This window comes from Crocuta crocuta, unplaced genomic scaffold, assembly GCF_008692635.1.
Source record: "Crocuta crocuta isolate KB4526 unplaced genomic scaffold, BGI_CrCroc_1.0 scaffold176, whole genome shotgun sequence".
Classification (NCBI taxonomy): Eukaryota; Metazoa; Chordata; class Mammalia; order Carnivora; family Hyaenidae; genus Crocuta; species Crocuta crocuta.
The window spans coordinates 3,333,100-3,354,341 of NW_027531905.1; the positions used below are offsets into that span (position 1 = coordinate 3,333,100).

At 36.6% G+C, this 21,242-nt stretch overlaps 1 protein-coding gene across 1 annotated transcript in view; it reads left to right on the forward strand.

The window, feature by feature from the left end:
• OVCH1 (ovochymase 1) overlaps window positions 1-9,967 on the forward strand; it is a gene marked incomplete at its 3' end in the record, with an annotated part of 55,488 nt that extends 45,521 nt beyond the window's left edge. Inside the window, exons 22-25 of the mRNA XM_077774544.1 lie at window positions 2,944-3,069; window positions 4,441-4,576; window positions 5,305-5,444; window positions 9,912-9,967. Of these exons, the coding sequence (XP_077630670.1) occupies window positions 2,944-3,069; window positions 4,441-4,576; window positions 5,305-5,444; window positions 9,912-9,967 (458 nt within the window). The remainder of the gene's footprint in view (window positions 1-2,943; window positions 3,070-4,440; window positions 4,577-5,304; window positions 5,445-9,911) is intronic.
• Between the last annotated feature and the right edge of the window lie 11,275 nt (window positions 9,968-21,242).

The window sequence follows — 21,242 nt, forward strand, 5'->3', positions numbered from 1 at the left end:
ATCATGCCTCGGGACTCAGCACAATGTATACTGCTAGATTGCTCTTCAGAAAGGTTAAATCAGTGTTCGCTGCCATTAGCATGGCAGCCTCTTTCACCATGCATATGCATAACCTCATATAACAATTTCATAGACATTTTACCATTATTAATAGAGCTTTTATTTTCATATGTTGGTTACTTATTTGTGCTTTTTATTTATTACCATCGATTTTTTGAGTATTACTTTTTATTGGTTTGTGAAAGCTATTATACATAGACATTTTTCCTTTTGTCATAAGTTACAAGTACTTATTCCTAAGATTCATTTGTCTTTAATTTTTATTGTATGTTGATATAAACATTTAAAAATGTATTTGTTTATGTGGGTGGTTGGGTGTCTCAGTTGGTCGAATGTCCGACTTCAGCTCAGGTCATGATCTCACAGCTCGTGAGTTCAAACCCTGCATCAGAGGCTCTGTGCTGACAGCTCAGAGCCTGGAGCCTGCTTCGGATTCTGTGTCTCCCTCTCTCTCTCTCTGCCCCTCCACTTCTCTCTCTCTCTGTCTCTCTCTTTCTCTCACTATCAAAGTAAATAAACATAAAAAAATTTAAAAGTTTGTTGAAATCCATCTGTAAATATCTTTGATTTACCTCATAGCTTTTATTTTTATTTATTTATTTTTAAATGTTTATTTATTTATTTTGGGAGAGAGGGAGAGTGTGTGCAAAAGCAAGGGGAAGGACAGAGAGTAAAGGAGAGAAAGAATCCTAAGCAGGCTCCACACTCAGTACAAAGATGAACATGGGGCTCCAATTCACGAACCGTGAGATCATGACTTGAGCTGAAATCAAGAGTGGGCTGCTTAACCAAATGAGCCACTCATGCACCCTATTTTTTTTTTAAGTAATCTCCATGCCTAGTGTGGAGCCCAATGAGGAGCTTCAACTCATGTCCCTGAGATCAAGACCTGAGCTGAGATCAAGTACCAGACACTTAACTGATTGAGCCATTCAGGCACCCCTCAGAGCTTTTATTTTTAAATCTGCATTGTACATAATTCAGAAATAAATTTTAATTACAAACTTCTTTAATCCTGCTGAAATGTTTTTTTCTCATATGATAAAGTGATACTATATCTTTTTCTTTTAAGAGAAAGTTATTTTCTCCCCAACTTTTGGCAATCTCTTGTACACTGAATTCTCATATAAAAGGAAACATTTTCTAGGAAAACTTACCTTTATCTTTATAACCTATTGAAAACCATGCTTGGCTTTGCTGTGGATTAACTGAGAAAACCCTATAATTTTCCAGCCTAGCATTTCTTTGATTTGAAATTGTCAGCTTGAACTTTGTAGAATTGTTCTGTCTCTTTGGGTGATACCTAGCAGGTATTACCCCTCATTCAAGACAGATAGTATTCTTCTATACTGTAAAATGCTATCTTTTTCCCTGTGGGAGCCAGCAACTCACTCATTGCAGAACTGCACTGATCTCTACATGGTACAAATAAGTATTTGCTCATTCTTCAAATAGTATTTCAACGTCATTTACCCTAACGTGTTATGCCATCTAATGTTTTCTGTTCTTTGCTTCTTCTCAGATGTAATCTCTTCCCTCTCTTGCTCCACAAATACTTGTGAGGAGGGTCTACTAGGGATCAGAGACCAACTCTTCTTGGTGGTGAGATTCAGTAGTGAAAAATATAGACAAAAACCACAAAATAAAACAAAACAGAAACCCCTGCCCTTATGAAGCTTATATTCTATTGGGGAGTGGACACATAAAAAAATAAAATATATATTAAGTAGACAAGCTAGGGGGAAAATGAAGGGAAAAGGAAGCAAAAAATCTGGGATGTAGATACCATACAGTTGTCTGTAGTGTACATAGAAAATGTCTTTCTGAGAAGGTGACTTTTAGGCGAGCATGATAGAATGATACTGACCTATTCTTAATGTAGATGAGTTTGATCCTAAGAAACTCAGGTTCTTGTCACATCTTTTTAAACTGTTTGTTTATTTTTGAGAGAAAGTGAGAGAGAGAGACAGCAAGTGGGGCAGAGGCAGAGAGAGAAAAAAGGGTCTGAAATAGGCTCCATGTGCTGACATCAGAGAGCCCACTGTGGGACTCAAACTCACGAACCATGAGAACCTGAGCTACAGTTGTCTGCTTAACCAACCGAGCTACCCACGTGCCCCCACACCTTCTTAATCAGCCCTCTGAATTGTTCTGGAATTATAATTATAATTTATCAATATTATAAAAGTTATCAAACCAAAGCAATCAAAAGAAGATTGACTCTATAGAGAAAGAATACATTTTCAAGTAAAAAGTTTTTCATCATGGTTCTCTGATAGTGAGATATTTTTATAAATAGGGTACTTTGCTAGAAGAAAAGTGTCATATCAGCATCATTTTAAAGATGAAGTAATTTACTCGCTACTGTCCTTTAAGAGCAGTATGACCTAGCAGACTATGTTGGATACTGGATTCATGGTGCTGGGTTCAGATCCTGACTCCCCACCATACCAGTCTGACTCTGGGTGAGTCACTTGAGTTCTGGAGCCTTGTTTCCTCATTTTGCCGAGTAGAATACATTCCTACTTCATTAGTACAAACATATAACTAGTGGACAAGCCCTGAGGATCCAATGCATAGTATAGTGAATATAGTCAACATTTGTAGTATAATCATCAAACTTGCTGAGGGACTAGATCTTAATTATTTTCACTATAAAAAAAGAAATGGTAATTATGAGAGGTGGCAGAGGCGAACTATCACTATAAGGGCAGAAAATTATGGTATATAAATGTATCAGATCAGCATGTTGTATACTCTAAATTTATACAGTGTTACATGTCAAATATATTTCATAATAAATCATTGCTATACTTGAAATAGAGAAACTGCTAAAAATGTTAGTTCTTGTGTTTTACTAGATTTAATTGTTTTTAAACCTAGGTGAATTATGTGGAAGAGGGCTTTACCCAATGATTTTCATGAGCTCTGGACCACTTGTGAGAGTAGCATTTCGTTCACTTGCGGGAGGTGCTTTGGGCATAAGTTACATTGTCTTTAGAGTCCAAGGTAAGCCTGGTCATTTTATAAACTTATAAAGTTAAAAATCAATGTTTTTCTTTTTAGGAATATTACAAAAACATACATTGTTTCATAAGAGATGGTGTTTCTGTGGGGAGTTTGTGTCTGAAAGGAAAACTTCCTTAAGTCATCTGAGATTGGTGCAGATTCAAAAAAGAAACTGCTTGCGGCGCCTGGGTGGCTTAGTCGGTTAAGCGTCCGACTTTCGCTTAGGTCATGATCTCGCGGTTCGTGGGTTCGAGCCCCACGTCGGGCTCTGTGCTGACTGCAGCTCAGAGCCTAGAGCCTGTTTCAGTCTGTGACTCCCTCTCTCTCTGACCCTCCCCTGCTCACGCTGTCTCTCTCTCCTAGATATAAATAAAACATTTAAAAAAACAAAAACAAAAATAAAAAAAATTAAAAACATAAAAGAAACTGCTCAGAGGATACCTTAGTTGACTTGTTAATCATCCAGAATTATGATTTCTGAATGTGGCTAAGTTACATTAATTTCAAGACAACATTTCTTTTTTACTGTGATGTGATTTTATTCCACAGAGGGCCTTTTCTGTGGATCAGAATGTTATGGTTCTAACTCTTAGTTGGTTAATTAGCTATGGNTCAGATTGTATTTTAGAACAAGTAATTATCAAATTTTTTGACTGTTGATAACTATAGGTGACTGAAAGCTAGTTTCTCTCGTTGGCACCAAAAAGTATTGCAGAGGTAGCTTTGGGAGGAAAGTTCAGTGAATGATAAAGAAAAGCATGCATATCATGTGAAAGGGTTTTCCTAAAAAACTATATTAAGAATGGTGCTTTTGGGGCACCTGAGTGGCTCAGTTTGTTGAGCATCTGACTTCGGCTCAGTTCATGATTTCACAGTTTGTGAGTTCAAGCCCCACATCGGGCACTGTGCTGACAGCATAGAGCCTGGAACCTGCTTCAGATTCTGTGTCTCCTCTGTCTCTGTCCCTCCCCCGCTCATGTGCACTCGCGTGCTTTCTCTTTCTCTCTCTCTCTCAATAAATAAATAAACATTAAAAAAAACAAACAACCCAGTATAGAAATGGGCAGAAGATATGAACAGACACTTCTCCAAAGAGGACATCCAGATGGNCAAATGTTGCTTTTAGCTGGAATTGTGCAGAAAGCTAGTATTATTCTATACTTTTTCCACATTCTCTTCCCTTGACTTGAGGCTATGCCAAGGATAATTCCAAGAAAAGTGCTGCTCTCTGATGGAGACTTTTCAGTGAGGCTAACCACTTCCTGTTAAATTTTTTTTCTAAAACAGGGAGGAAAAGTGACTGATCTGAAAAGGTATAGAATAGGCTTCTCAAAAATTAATTTTATTTCATTGCCTTTTTAAAATATTTAGGTCCAAAGGGCAGTAACCCTCTCAAATTTCTCCAAAGTTCAAACCAAGAACATTTGGCCACTTGTGAGGATGTTACTCTGACTGAACCAGGAGGAATCATACAGATCCCAAGATACTCTCACAGAACAACTATGAGGTGAGGAAGGGATGTGTATTAGGATGAAGGAAGTTTGTGAATGATCACTTGACAAACTGCAACACTTGCTTAAGGCTTTATTTTCTACCTCCTCTCTTTGAAGAACAGACTTTGAGATAATCCCTGGTCTGAGGCCTTCAGTATACAAAAACTGAACATAAGATTATCCCTGTTGATAAATTGTGTACTTTCTCAAAAGAAGAGATCATTTATTAGGTAAAGTGGGAAGTCAAATCTCTATCAGAGAGTTTTGGAGATTGAAATAATGTATGTAAAAATCTTCTGGAACATATTAGGTATTCAATAAATGGTTCTTAAATTGCCAAAATAGAGAACTTTCCTTGAATTAAATAACAAAATAATTTTAAAGTGTGATGTGAGGAGTGAAGATTTGTATAATATCATCCTAAGTAACCTTATGTGATTTAGGGGAGTTTGGGCAAATTCAGTCAAGAGTAGGTCCTTAACTCACAGATCGCTAATTAGAATTTAGAGGAGTGCATGTGGATTGACCAGCCATTTACCATGATGGTGAGTGAAATTAATTAACACTTTTAATAAATTACATACTAGAAACATTTTTAATTGTTACAGTTTAAAGTAAAAATCTTTTTTCACCCAAGCACAAAGATTGAGTCAGTAACAGTGATACATAAAATTCTGAACAAAGTAAATAACAGTCTGTGTGTTTGGAAATCATTCCTGACTTGCTTTTATCTGTGTCACAGTTGCCACTGGAAGTTATTAGCCCCTTCAAATCACGTCATTCGCCTTGATATTATCAACTTCCAGATGAAGCCAACACCCTTGGCCTGTCAGGGTCATATATGGGTTTTTGAAGGATTTGGATCAGGCAAAAAATTAATAGGTAACTACTGTCCCATGAAGAACCGTGTTCTTTATTTTTTTTATGAAAGATTCTCCAATTGTTCTGTATTAAGTATGACTTACAGATGAGGTTAATTATGTGGTATTGAAGTAGCCTTATTATTTTTTAGATTTGTAATTGAGATTAAGCTAACACTCTCTCAGATGGAGTTAAAACAAAACCAAACTATCTGCTGCTTACCTGGGTCATACCTGGATTAAATTTGCCCAGAAATACTAAAAATAGGGGCTAGATAGAGAAAACAGTTTTAGGCAATTGTAACACAAGAAAATTAAGACTGTAATATTCATCAGGCAAAATAACATCCACCAGAAAAGGCATTAAGTGGGTTTATCAATTAGGTAGTAGCTGGAAACCTCATTACAGTGACTTAAATTTATTTTTCTGAGAGAAATATCCAGAGTTTTGTAGATGTACTGCTAGCTCAGGAGTTCAACTCTGTCAAGACTAAGGTTATGGGAGTTCTCTTGGCCTTCCCCTAATGGTCCCATAATGGCTATTTCAGTTCTTGCCATTACAGAGAGAAAAAAGGAAGAAGGGGCACAGAGAAGGAGTATTACCGCTGAGAAAACAAACGTATTTCCAAGAATCCTGTGAGAGATTTAAGTCTCTTAAAGCCAGTTTTGTCACATAGCTACACTCTGCTGGGAGATGACTAGGGACAAGGGGAATAAAATGGGGCTTAAGTTGGCTGACCAGCATTACCCAACGTGATGTGCTACAGCAGTACAGACGGAAATCTGATAGCTCTGGATCCAGGTCTCAGTTCTACCACATAGTAAATGATTTGGGGAACATTCCCAAAGCTTTCTCAGACTCTGTTTCCTGAATTGTGACAAGAGAATAATAATAACTACTTGACTTTCCATGTAATTTACAAGAAGAGACACCCCACTATCACTACCGCTACACACATACAAGTGTGCTGCAAACTCTCGATTTACTTAGTCAGGGATACCTATGCCTGATGAAACCAGCTGACTGCCCAGAGGAAGAGGATGTGTGGCATGTCGTGGCCTTTGACTCCCTAAGAAAGGCCAGTGTTCCTCTCTCCCTAGGTAGGATCCTGCCAGAATTGATAAAATTGATAATTCACTCTCCTTTTGTTCTTTGAACTTACGTTACCATCCCAGAAGTAGGTGCATTAAAAACCTTTGTATTTCTACCTAAGGAAATGTTAATAAACACTGAAAGTTCCTGGTTCCTAAGTCCATTTAGCATCAACAAGGCCACAGTTTATTATGGGAAGAATGCAGAATCTGGGCCCGGTATCCTTGGAAATTATCTACACTTCTTCCTTCCCTGCCTTATAGGATGTCTGTTACTTGTACTGCCAATGAGATTGTTTTGGGAATTAAATGAGAGAATGCATGTTAATCAATAGAGAGGAAAGCAAGTTTCTGTTGTGTTTAAATTCTAAACATATGTTTTCATGCCTACTCTTAAAATTGTGTTGCTTAGAGGGAAAGATGAGACTGATGCTTTGCTAGTGCCTCTCCATCAATAAGGGTGTCAGAGTACACAAAGTTTGGAAGAACAAAAAAATAAAAGGGGAAGAGTACATTAGCTATGTCAGTTATAATTTATAGTGTTAATGAACTATATGCCTGTTTTTCTTAGAATAAGTTCATAAAACATATGTACTATTTCCTACTTCTTTCCTAAAATTTCAGTTTTTGCAAGTTAAATATATAAGTTCTGGGGGTTAATTCAGTGCTTGAGGTCAGTTAGCTACTCAATATTAAACATAACCAAATATGACTTATCTCAGGAATGCAAGGATAGTTTAATATTGAAAAATGTATTACATGGAACGATGTCACATGAGGGAAAATAGCTATAAATTAAATATATAGCAATCATACCCTTAAAATCATACCAGTAAAATTAATAGAAGATAGAATGGAAAAATAATTATAATAAGCAACAAATAAAAACTATAACTAAGAATAACTGTTAAAGAAAATTCAACCAAATAAATTTGAAGACTTAACTGGCCTTATTAAGGGACTCCTGCGTTGTGCAGCATTCTATCTAGCAAGTAGAGAGATGCTCTGAGGAACTGTACAAAATGAAAGGGTTTTATAGACAAAAACAGACCAGAACGTTAGCAAAAGAAAAGGCATCTTGTACAGATTACTTTCTCTTCCTTTGGGTTATGGAGAGGGCCCATATGACATATATGGTGCTTATTGGTGCTAACCAAAAAATTCCCGACTGACTGGTTAAGACTGCATTTCTGGGGAGAGTTGAACTGCAGTTAGGTTAGGTCTTAAGTCCAAGTTTAGTGACATGGCCTCACATAAATGACTCTGTTTGGGGCCTGTGGTTTTCTTTTTGACATGATTCTAAAATTAAGTGTGAGATTTTTGTGCAAATATAAAACTTTACACACATACACACAAACATTTAGATAGGAATGGAGAAATGTACCATGTTCTAAACCTGGAAGACACAATTAATTCACACCAAATTAATGTATAAATATAGTGTATTTCCCAGAAAAATCTCATGAGAATTTTTTTTTCAGAGAGTGAGGAAGAAACTGATAATAACTATTTATCTGTAGAGTAAATAGCACTAGCTGCAAATGTTTTGGGAGACTGTATTGATTAAATTTCAAGTTAAAACCAGGGTCCCCAAAGGTTTTGACTTTTTTTTTCTTTTTGGTGATAAGGCAAATCATCAGATATTACAACATACCTTAAGGGGTCCCTGGGTGGCTCAGTTGGTTAAGCGTCCGACTTCGGCTCAGGTCATGATCTTGCGGTTTGTGGATTCAAGCCCCACATCAGGTTCTGTGAGGACAGCTCAGAGCCTGGAGCCTGTTTCAGATTCTGAGTCTCCCTCTCTCTCTGCCCCTCCCCCACTCATGCTATGCCTCTCTCTGTCTCAAAAATAAATATACTATTAAAAATTTTTTAAAAAGACCATACCTTTAAACAATGATAATTAAAACAGAGTAGTACATACACACAGAGACACACATGAGTAGGAATAAATAGAATGAAAGAGAACATATAACACAAGTATAAGAAATTTGGCTTCACAAACCAGAAAGGAAGATATAAATTATATTTTTAATAATTTTGTACAAGAGCTAAAGAGTTAAGCATTTTTCTTAAGCCATACAAAATAGAAAAAAATGATAAATATCTGTTGATGGAGAAGGACCTTCTCCTATAAAAACAATATAAGAAACAAGAAATTATCGATAAATTCCTATGTAATTAAAAACTTTTCTGCCTCAATAGGAACAAAATTTCAAAATAAATAATAAGCTTGAAATTTTCAACAGCTCTGAAAAAAGTTTAAGGTAAATAACATAGGGAATGTTAACAAATCAGGATTAAAAATTTTCAGATCTCTAAAAATAAATGTATAGGCTCCAATATTTTTGATGCAGCTGTGATTAAATTTCAAGTTAAAACCAGAGTCTCCAAAGCTCTGATTTTTATTCTGTTCATTTTCCAAGAAATGACAAACTACTGACCCATGTGATCTTAAGAGCATAAAGCCCTAGATTAACCATTAGTCTCTTTTCACAGATAAGAAGTGTTAGTGAATATTCTCATATAGGTTACTATGCAATCTGAATTAAATCTCTTATTTTGTTTCTTGTCACAATGAAATTGATCCTATGGACATCTGTTTACTAAAAAGGGCAGAGTTTCTCTGTAATAGTGAAAAACTTAATTCTTAGAATCATTGACTTGAAGCCTTGATACTATTGACTGTTAGAGCAAACTACCTTCCTTAGAAATGTTTGTTTCAGAAAATACTATGTATGATCACTTAAAGTTAGAAATGGTTGGTCATGAGAAGCAAGCTAATTGCTATACCTTGCCTCTTACTCATTTAGTTATGCTGTAGGTAAATGAGAGTTATATGTAGCTGCGTCTCAAACATATTCCCTATATATGATTATTTCAGTCTGGTGACAAGAATAATGTTTTAGTTCCCTGAGGATTAGCTAGACCTCGTTGTCTTTCCTTTTATAATACATCACTTAAAAGAAATCTACCTGGTGGTGCCTGGCTGGCTCAGTCAGTGGAGCATGCAACTGTTGATCACACAATTGTGAGTTCAAGCCCCGCATTAGATGTAGAGATTGCTTAAAAATAAAAAAAAAATCTTTAAAAAAAAAATAAAGAGATCTACCTAGCTTATTTCCAGACATTGTAAGAACTGGGTCCTGTGTTCTATTTGGTTTTGGACCCCGTCCTTAGAACTACTTAGATTCTAGGAATCTGGAACATCTTTCTTTCTATTCTAACTGGGTTTTATTCTGCTTAATTTTCTCATTTTTATATTCTTGGGAGTGCAGATGGTATAAATTTGTAATTTCAAAAACAGGATTTTTTTCTCTTACTTTGTTCAGTAACCTTAGCTTTGATGAATAATAAGTTTTGTATGCTTCTTTGTGTTTTTCTTTATTTGGGCCAGGAAAATTATGTGAAGGAGATTCACCTTCATTAAAATCTCATGGTCCTCTAATGATGTTGATTTTCACATACAATGTCAGTTTGGCTGAGGAAGAATTTTCTTTGAGATATTCTTTTCATATTCCTGGTAAGTCTATTGCTTTCATAGATGTTTATGAATATGTTTTGTTTGTTTTGTGCTTTATTAGGAAAAATCTATCATTAAATAAACATTGAATTCTCTATTTTATTAGCTTTAGGGGAGAAGAAAAGACAGTGTTTAAAATGTGACTTCTGCAATTTGTGGAGGCCTCAAGCTAAACCTCTATAAAGTGTAAGATCAATCAGATTTAAGGGCGCCTGGGTGGCTCATTCGGTTGAGCATCCGACTTCAGCTTAGGTCACCATCTCACAGTTCATGAGTTGGGGCCCCACATCAGGTTCTGTGCTGACAGCTCAGAGCCTGGAGCCTGTTTCTGATTCTGTGTTTCCCTCTTTTTCTGTCCCTCCCCCCCTTGTACTCTGTCTCTCTCTCTCTCAAAAATAAACAAACATTTTTAAAAAGGGTTTTTAAATCAGATTTATCATTTTTTCTTATAACACCTAAGAATTTTGTCGACTTTTCTGGATATTTAGATGATTATAACAATATAGTAGGAAACTTTTATCCTTAGCATGAAAGTGTCAAATAGTTTTTCTTTTTTGAAATTAATGTCCTTAGTGTGCTAATATCAAGAGCAATTAGTTGTTCTTTTTCATTTGTTTGGTGGATAGTTTATTCATATTGGTTGCAGTCAGATTATTTAAAAATATGCCTTGCCCAACATTCCTGTGGTTTGGGTGAAGACACCGATAGCATTATGAAAATTGAGAACTATTAATCTAGAACTATTGCAAATTATAGAAATTGGATATCATGGAGAAAACATTTGCAACTTGGATTTAATTCTGAACAGTTATTAGAATTACTTCAACTGTAAGGTTAATCAATTTAGGAGCACCTGGGTGGCTGAGTCAGTTAAGTGTCCAACTCTTGATTTAAGCTTAGGTCATGATCTCATAGTTCATGAGTTTGAGCCCCGAGTGAGGCTCCATACTGTGTGTGGAGTCTGCTTGGGACTCTCTGTTGCTATTCTCTTTCTGCCCCTTCCCCTCCTCTCTTTCTCTCTAAAATAAATAAAATGTTAGTAAAAGATTAATCCATTTATACTCATTAAAAATGTAAATGGAGGGGGGAGGGGGGATGGGCATGGAGGAGGACACTTGTGGGGATGAGCACTGAGTGTTATGTGGAAACTAATTTGACAATAAACTATTTGGAAAAAAAAAAAAGTAAATAAGGTTAAGATCTGAGCAAGACTGAAGATATTTTCCCCATTCAGCTTGTGACATAACCTAAAGTAAGGATCTTTCTTTTTTTTTTTTTTAAATAATGTTAACATATTAAACCTTGAAAAATTGCTTGTAGTCCAAAAAAAAAATAATAATAAAAATGTAAATGGATACAATTGGAGAGACATTTCTACTAACAGTATTTAATTTAGTCTGGCAACAGTCCTTGCCCTAGTAGAGTTTATAGTCAAGGAGATAGTCAGTAATCAAATAATCATGCAGAAAAATATAGAGTGAAAAAACTACTGTTTTGAAGGAAAAATATGATATGCTAGAATAATATACAATGGAGGGATCCTGTTTAGTTTGGTAAAGGATGGCAATGGAATTGTAGGAAAACTTAGGGTTCTCTTTGTTCTCTTATCACAAAAGGCATAAAATTTATTTCTACTCACTGTCTCCTCTTTTGCTCTCTCATTTTTTTTCTTAAATCCATTCCCAAATGGCTTTTTTTTGTTACCATTCCACAGGCATCAGTCTTATCAAAGTTACCAATGATGTCCGCAAGTCCAGATCTAGTAGTTCCTTCTCAGCCCCACAGCATTTGGCCCAGATAAGCTCACCTTCCTTTTGGAATCTACTTGTCTTGGCCTCAAGGAAACCACTCTCCTTGCGTTCTCTTACCTCACTCATCTCCTTCAGAGTCCCTTGGCTGGCTGCTCTTCGTTTTCTCTACCACTAAAGGTAGAGGTGTCCCCGGACCCAGTCTTTGACTCTCATTTCTTCTTTGCCTGTACTCACTCCTTAGTGACCTCACCCAATCCCTAGCTTTCAATACCATCAATGTGGATAACTCCCAAATGTAGTTCCAAATTCTTTTTTATTTTTGACCTCCAGCACGGTATCACCAGTTACTTCCCCCTCCACTTGGATATTTAATAAGCATCTCAAATTTAATGTGACCGAAATGAAACTCTGGATTTCTTACTCTGCCTCCAAATTCCTTCCTTCAGCAATCTTTCCCATCTCAGTGGATGACAACTCCCATTTATTAATTAATTGCTCAAGCTAAGGATCTTGGTCATTCTTGCCTTATCTTCTCATATCCCATTTTGTGTATAGTTAATCTGTGAGCCTGTCCGCAAGTAGTTCCCAACAGTTCTACCATAGCATCCTTATACAAGCAGCCTTTGTTTAGTCCGCTGTATTCATAACAGCTAGAATGACTATTTTAAAATGAATAAAATAGCTCCTCTGCATATAATCCTCCAGTATTTTCTCAACTCATTCAAAGTCCTTAGAGTGGCCTACAAGATGCTGTATGATTGGGACCTCGGCTACCTCCTTCAGTTCTTCTACCATTTCCCCCAATGTTCACTCTGCACTGGCACACCACCCTTCTTGCTGTTCCTCAGTCCCACCGAACATGCCCCATTGCAGTTATTTCCAAAGCCTACAGCCATGCCTAGTAAATAGTTGGTGTGCAACAATTATTTAAATAAAGGAAATGGCATTTCAGCTGGGGCAGATTAGGGAGAAGAGGGTAAGGAGGTAGCTCCACATCTAGTGAACGGGTAAGAAATGCATCCATTTGCTTATGGGAATCCTCCGGCTGAAAGCCAGTGTATGAGGTGTCAATTCAGGATGCTTTTATTACATATACTCAATTTCTATGTCAGATAAACATAGAAAACCTTTAGTGTAGATGTTTTCCAATCATAGCAAAATTATACCCCATGTATAGTTTTTAAAGATCTGACTCATCATTCATAGTTTGAAATTACAAATTAAAATATATCTGTATAAATTATGTTACATCTACGTGGATCAAAAACATAGAATCATTAAAATTTATCTGAAATTTTTAATAGTATGGAAAAATAGTCACAATAAATTAAGTGGTGGAAAATGGTTTTAATGGTGTAAAGTGGTATACAACTTTTTTAAAAGTTGTATATATTTCATAGGAAAGACTTTGCCAGATTTATGTTAAAACATGAATATTGGTTACTTACTGGGTGGGACTACAAGAGACTTTTTATCTTCTTTGGACTCTCCACTCTGTATTTTGAAATTTTTTGCAAGGTGCATGTATCACTTTTATAATCAGAAGAATAAAGGAATATAAAGTATTTAGTTGGGTGCATTGACACTGAATATTCTCTTATTCTAGATTCCAAGAGAGGGAAAAATAATGATCAAGGTAAGACCGTAAAAGGTGATAAAGAATCCAGTTGGCTTGGCTTTCATTATATGATATTGTGAAAATAGAGTGGAAAATGATTGCTGTTAAACGCAATTTAGTAAGAAGTGTACTCTGACTTGTCAAAAACTTTCAGGTATTTGTGGCTTGATTCTAGTCACGTTATAGTAACATATTTATTTGTATTAATTTCCTTATGCCAAATTTTAGGAGTTGTGGAGACCTGGGGCACATTAGGGAATAAAGGGTGAGGAGATAGCACCGTATTCAAATAATGGGTGAGAAACACACCTGTTTTGTCTATGGAATCCTTGTAGCTATTTGAAGTCTGTTCATTGCCATTCTTCCCATATATTTTATCTTTTGGATTACATATATATTTTCCCTGTTTTTCTTTGCTGGACCATTGCAGAGTGAAACTAAGATGATAAGATTACTGATGAAGTAAATCAATTTTTGGATAGAATTAATTTTAGGTTAGATGATACCTGTGACATTTGGAGTAGGCCCCAAATGTCACTGAATTCTTCAGTTCTCTTTTTGGGATAGCCACTTAACCCTTATGAATCTTAATTTATGCATTTCAACTATCTGAAAGTGATCCAAATTTTCCTAACTAATAAATGTTTACACTTGAATGGTACATGCTGTAAGGCTGAACTTTAGGAGCGCATAATTTATTCAGGAATTCAATCTAACCGAGTACCCAGATCAGTTTCTCAACCTTCTTCCTTTGTTCTCCGCTCCCACTTTGTGGTGTTGGAGTTATCTTTCCTGGCACTGTGTGGGAAATGAAATATTGTTGTGGCATTTGCAAACCTGGGCAAGTCCTACAAGTCTTAGGACAGATCTGTTGAATATCAAAGTGATAGATCATTCATCTGTGGACTGAANAAGTGATCCAAATTTCCCTAACTAATAAATGTTTACACTTGAATGGTACATGCTGTAAGGCTGAACTTTAGGAGCACATAATTTATTCAGGAATTCAGTACCCAGATCAGTTTCTCAACCTTCTTCCTTTGTTCTCCGCTCCCACTTTGTGGTGTTGGAGTTATCTTTCCTGGCACTGTGTGGGAAATGAAATATTGTTGTGGCATTTGCAAACCTGGGCAAGTCCTACAAGTCTTAGGACAGATCTGTTGAATATCAAAGTGATAGATCATTCATCTGTGGACTGAAGATGATAAAATCTATTTCTCATGATTCTGAATGTTAAATAAGATTGTATATTAAATATAAGCAACAAAACTACATTGAACTATAGATGTGGGTGATTTAGTGGTTCACACTTTGTGAACCGAAGTCAAAGAAGTTCAGTCTGTCTTATTCTGAAGGAGTCCATCAGTTTTTCAAAACAAAAGTCATTTGGAACTGTGGGTACAAAGAAGGAGTGACAGAAATTAATTAAAGTACACTGCAGTTTAGGTTGTAATAACCTCATTGTAGTCATTACAACTAGACTGAGAAAATAACTGCACTCCTTGAGTATTGTGTTAAATATTTTTTTCTTTTTGCCTCAAGGATGTCCAGTATTGGATTTGATTCCCGTTAGTTCTACTGAGATCACATCTCCCAATTATCCTCACATTTATCCCAACATGCTGAACTGCACTTGGACTTTTTATTCCGTGTCAGGAAGTAAAATGAAGGCAGTGATTAAAGACTTTATAACAGAAGAATCTTGGAACTGTGAATGGGATTATGTCAGTATTTATGATGGACCAGATCAGCAATCAAGATTACTTGGTAAACTGATCTTTCTTAAATAGTCTACATTAAGTGGCATTTATATAATACATATATGTGGACCTACATTTATCTTGGGGAACATGTAATTTGTGGTCAGTGATTTTTCATGAGATTCTTCGTCAGGATCCCAGAGCAGTACTGACTGAGCACAATGGGATGAACTTGGACCACATTCACTGGATCTTTACCTGTAACTCCAGTTCTTCCTGATTTTAGCTGATTCCTATCTCATTTTACCATTAGGGGGCAATCTAATTCTGTTTTGTTTTGTTTTGTTTTCCTCAGAAGGTCCTATAATTTAAGGGTTCAATTAGTGCACTGCATTTTTAGGTAACTTTTTGAAACTATGTTTACTCAGGTTTCATCCTCACAGTAAGAGTGGCCTTTTTAGACCCAGGGTAAAATAAAAGGTGAAAAAGGCCAATTAACTTGAATAATCTTCAGAGGTTTATTGACCATATGATGTCCATCACACTTGAATGTCAGGCAATATCCTGCTCTGAGACTGACTCATAGAAGAAAACTTTTCCAAAGATTTTATAATCCAATACTGCATCACCTTCTTCAGTCTCCAGTGAGTTCTCCTCAGGATGTCATTACAATCTACCTATCCCAAAGAGCAAGAGGAAAGTTTTAATACTATCTTTTTCTGGGACTCTGATCTCTACTGTGAGATCATGTAATTTATAACACCAGCAAGCTCAGCAATTTGCTTTGAAATTCTAAAGGTACCTAACTTTTTCTTATCAATCAATTTAGTTCCTATCAGAGAATTTCAAGCAACTGGTGTGGGAGCATCAGATACAACATTCCAGGCTCTCAGCTCTTAAGATTAATATGAGGTATCTATAGCATCAGACCCTGTAACTTAACTCTCACTAGGTTCTACAGCCAAAGACCTCAGGATCACACCATGGTGGTATCTCAGTAAGAGAGAGAGTTAGAAAGAACCTAGTATAGGATTTGGGCTTTGGAGAGGGTCTAAGGACTTTGCTTGAGATTGGTTGGTGTGAAGTGGAGTAATTTTATGATTAGTATCTCAATCATAGGGAGGACTGACTCCAACAAGGGTAAAACTGCATTTGGAAAAGAAGTGGCAAGCCCTCATTTTAGCCAAGAGAGGTCGATGTTTGATATTTTGGGGGTTGCACGTGACCTTGTGTTTTGTCACACCTTATCATAGATTCAAAGAGTCCTATCTTACGTTGATGTTCTGGGAGATTGTTTATGTACAACAGCATATGGTCTAACTGTGAGTGTCAAACCCGTGTCTTTTTTTTTAATGTTTATTTTTGAGAGAGAGAGAAAGAGCAAGAGAGAGAGAGAGCGCATGCGCACCAGCGAGGGAGGGGCAGAGAGAGACACACACACACAGAATTTGAAGCAGTCTCCAGGCTCTGAGCTGTCAGCACAGAACTCTACATGGGGCTTGAACCCACAAAATGTGAGATCATGACCTAAGCCAAAGTTGGACACTTAACCAACTGAGCCACCCAGGCACTCCCACCAAACCCATTTCTGAATGTCAGGGGCAACTTTTCTCTTTTTTATTTTTTAGTATCTTTCAATCTGGCAGCATTATTCTTCTTTAAAACTTCTAATAAATAAAAAATTCAGAAATGTCAAATGATTATAAATATGACTACTTATATTTTTATAATTAGCTTCTATATCTCTATAAAAATAAGGAAGCTACAATTAGTTTGGTAGTGCATGCAATTTTATTTAATACAATTTTACATATTTATATAATTTCATTTCCATGAAACATACAATTTATGTAATCATTTGTAAACTAGTGAGCATAGAACCCCATTGCCAATCTCCCTCCCACCTAGTTAGAAGGACTATCCTGTATATGGAACCACATTATCTTTTCTTAATAAATCTTTCTATTTACTTAAGTAGAATTCCTAAGTAGTAACACCTATTTAGTTAATAGGTTTTAGTTACTTGTGTAAATGGAGTAGTATATAGCATCCAAATAGTTTCCATTGCAATACTTTTATAATATCTTAATGAAAATAAATTATCAAAATTAAGGTTCATCTGGTCTTCTTTCATTTACCTATCCTACGAATGTAAGGTATCAGTAACTAGTAAATACTAGATTAAATGTACAGGTTAAATTCATTTATTATTAAGCACTTCCCAGTGGGTTAGGCACAGTGGACATACAATGGTGAACAAGTCAGAAATGATCTCTGCCATCTTCTCTTGGGAAGACAGAGAATAAATTAGAAAATGATAATATGAGATAACAATAAACAATCAAATAATTGAAAATAATTGTTAAAAAATAATCTGAAGGAATTAAGTTGTAGAGGAAAGGTACGTATATGTGTTCAGTTCATTTAGGTATCTAATGTTTAAATGTTACCTTATCTAAGACCTCTGTCACATGAGGGAAACAGGCCTCCTCCATCTCTTCTTCTTAGCATTTATCATGACCTAGCAAAGTATGTATTTGTTAATAATCTGTCTCCTGCCATCAGAATGAAAATGGCCTGAGAGCAGGACTGTTTCATCTTTATTACTGTATCTCCAGTATGTGAGTAGAGTACTACCCAACACATAGTAAATATTTGATATAGCTGAGAGAATGGCCTTGAATCTGGGGAAAGCTTGGTAAGCTGGGTAACTGTCAGGCATCAGACTGATTGGAGACTGAGTGAGGACAGATGGGAATAAGGTGAGATGGAGGCTTTGCCACTGTGCAGCTCAGGCTGTGGTAATGACTTTGGATTTTGTTCCAATCCAAGGGGAGGTCATTAAAGGTTTTTTGGCAAGGGAGTAATTTGAAGGATGCTCTAGCTGCTGGATCAGGAGTAAATTTTAGGGTGACAGGGTGAATTGTCTCTAAAGTTATGAGGCTTTTGTGTTATTCTACATCTGCACTGTCCAGTTCATGTTGTTATTTACATTTAAATTAGTTAAATAAAAGGTGGTATTAGCCATATTTAAGTGCTCAGTTACTACATGTAATAGTGGACAGTCTCATTCAGAATGTTCCATCATTGCAGAATGCCCTATTAGTATCTGTTTTAGACAAAAGATAGATGCTGCCTTATGAAAGGATGTCAACTGTGGAGTACAAGTGAAGTGGACAGATCTGGAGACAGAACTCATAGGATTTCTGGGTGAATTGCATATGGAATTAAAGGTGCAAATCAAGGATTAGTCTGGAGTGACAGGTTGGAGATGGTGGCATTTACAGAGATGGGGAATACTAGAGGAAGAAACAGATTCATGGGGAGAGATCTGTTTGGGCCACGTTAAATTCTTAATGGTATAATACATCCAGGTAGAGTTGGCAATAGGTAGCTAAAGGTAGAGCTCTTGAGCTAGAGGAAAAGATTGGGCTAGAGATGAAAAGTTGAAACTTACTAGCTCCTTAGAAATTTCCTCTAGTTAACCCTCTCTCAGATATCATCCATCCCCTCTTCCACTCTCATCAGTTTCAAACACGTTCCAGTATTACCCATTCTTTTAAACAAAATGGAACGGGAAATATAGCTATTACCCCATTTCTCTGCATCCCTTTACAACAGAATCTTTCACTTTCTTAGAGGCTGCTAGATTTAGAAAGTTTATGGGATTGATGGCTAGCAGGTCATGGTGAAATCAAACAGTGATAGTAGAGAAACACTGATACGTTGGATAGATAGGAGGTGGTGATTTAGAAAGCAGGATGTTTGCAATAAAAATTTTAGAGGTGTCAAATGACAAAACCTCAGCGCGGAGTTAGTAAAGGATTACAAGTAAAGGGAATCTGTCCCCTTGTATTAAATTTAGTGTTGGCACTTAGTGGGCATGCACTAGCTCAGCCTCAGAATCTTTACAGTCAGTGTCTAACCTGCCTGGCTGTTACCCCTGCCATTCTGGTTATTAAATAGTAACCTTGGTCAAGCAACAATTTTAAGGAACACTGACAAATGGGAACACTGAAACAAACACAGAGAACAATGACCAGGATGCTGAAGGGTGCGGGCACTAGGGAGTGTTTACTTTGGAGAAGACAGAAGACAGAAGGATCATAAATCTTCCTTTCAAGTAGTTACAGAATTCTCCCAGAGACTCTCAGGCCATCTATGAAATTTGTTCTGCCTGATGATATCTAATACTTATTGAATATTTACCATTATTCAGGGACAGTCCTAAGAACGTATGACTCTCTTAATTTTCTTTTCTTTTTGTTTAAATAGTTTATTGTCAGGTTGGTTTCCATATAACACCCAGTGCTCATCCCCACAAGTGCCCTCCTCCATGCCCATCATCCCCCTTTCCTCCCCCACCCCCATCAGCCCTCAGTTTGTTCTCAGCTTAATTTTCTTAACTATCCTCTAGAGGTAGTTTACATTTATCCTCATTTTAAATATAAAGAAACCAAGTCACAAGAAGATTGTGTCTAGCAATTAGAACCATTAAAAATGAGAAAATGCTCACAGGGTTCTACGTCATATCTTCAAGGTGAGTAATCATATGTTCAGGGTTATTTTAGCAAGGACTCACTGTCAGATGAAAGATTGAACTAAATGATCTCCAAGATTATATATTGACACTATTTCCTTCTCATCTAGGCACCCATTTTTTTTTATTTATTTATTTTTTTTTAATTTCTAGGATAGAGAGAGACAGCGTGAACAGGGGAGGGTCAGAGAGAGAGGGAGTCACAGACTCTGAAACAGGCTCCAGGCTCTGAGCTGGCAGTCAGCACAAAGCCCGACGCGGGGCTCGAACCCACAAACCGTGAGATCATGACCTAAGCGAAAGTCGGACGCTTAACCGACTAAGCCACCCAGGCGCCCCTAGGCACCCATTTTAAACCTACACATTTTATAAATGTGTTGTATTTCTAAGGTTTTTTTTTTTAGTATTTTATTTATTTTTGAGAGAGAGATAGAGACAGCATGAGCAGGGGAGGATCAGAGAGAGAGGGAGGCACAGAATCTGAAACAGGCTCCAGGCTCTGAGCTGTCAGCACAGAGCCGGATGCGGGGCTCGAACCCACGAACCGTGAGACCATGACCTGAGCTGAAGTCGGACACTCAACCGACTGAGCCACCCAGGCGCCCTGTATTTCTAAGTTTTTAATAGAAATACTGTATTTGACAGAACCAAGGATGGAGTCATATCCACACCATTAAGACCTTCCCTCCAGGTTAACATTGTACGGTTATTTAATCTGTTTAATCAACTGTGAAATGTCCTAGCCATATAATTATCTACTTACATTTTTTATCTGTTCACAACGATATCATAAGATACTTTATTAAGTGCTTCACTGCAATCAAGATTCATTAAGTTTATCTCCTTCCCCTTAGCCATCATCTAATTAGCTCTTTCAAAAAAAATTAAATTAGGTTACTTGAATGTGACATGTTAAGAATCCCTTGCTGGCTTCTCATGACCACGGATTCCTTCTCCACATGTTCAACAACCATCTGTCTAATAATTTGCTGAAAGATTTTGCTGAGGTTTATTTTTATTTAAAAGCACTTAAAGTACTCTGCAAATACCATCTCATACAATCCCATTTGAGTATAATTTTTATCTCTATTATACAGCTGGAAAAATTGAGGCTGAGATGTTAAATAAATTGGCCCAGTGCCACATAGTTAGGAAATAGCAGAGCTAGTCTAAACCAGCAGTTTGGCTATAGAATCTGTGTCTCTAAGCATTAAGCTCCACCATTTCACTGATAAATGACTTCAGAAATCCTTTATTTTGTTTTCTTTGTCTTCTCCTCATCTACCCGCATCTCCAAATCTTTTTTTTTTTAAATCAGTAACATTTTCCCCACTTACATTATCTTAAAACTTCTGGCATGATGTTGACTTTGCCCCAGAGTCCTTTTCCTTGACATAGAGCATCCCAAAAGTTGCCCATCAAATCCAGTTCATGACTCAGATTCATTGAAGAGAAGAATGATGTGGAGGTTAACTATTCCCTGATTCCCTATCTTTCTTTCTCAGATTTGTGAGATAACATTATCTTTAAGGCAAATCAATGGTGTATCACTGTCTTATCCTGAGAGAACTTAAATTGTAGCATATACAGTTAAAG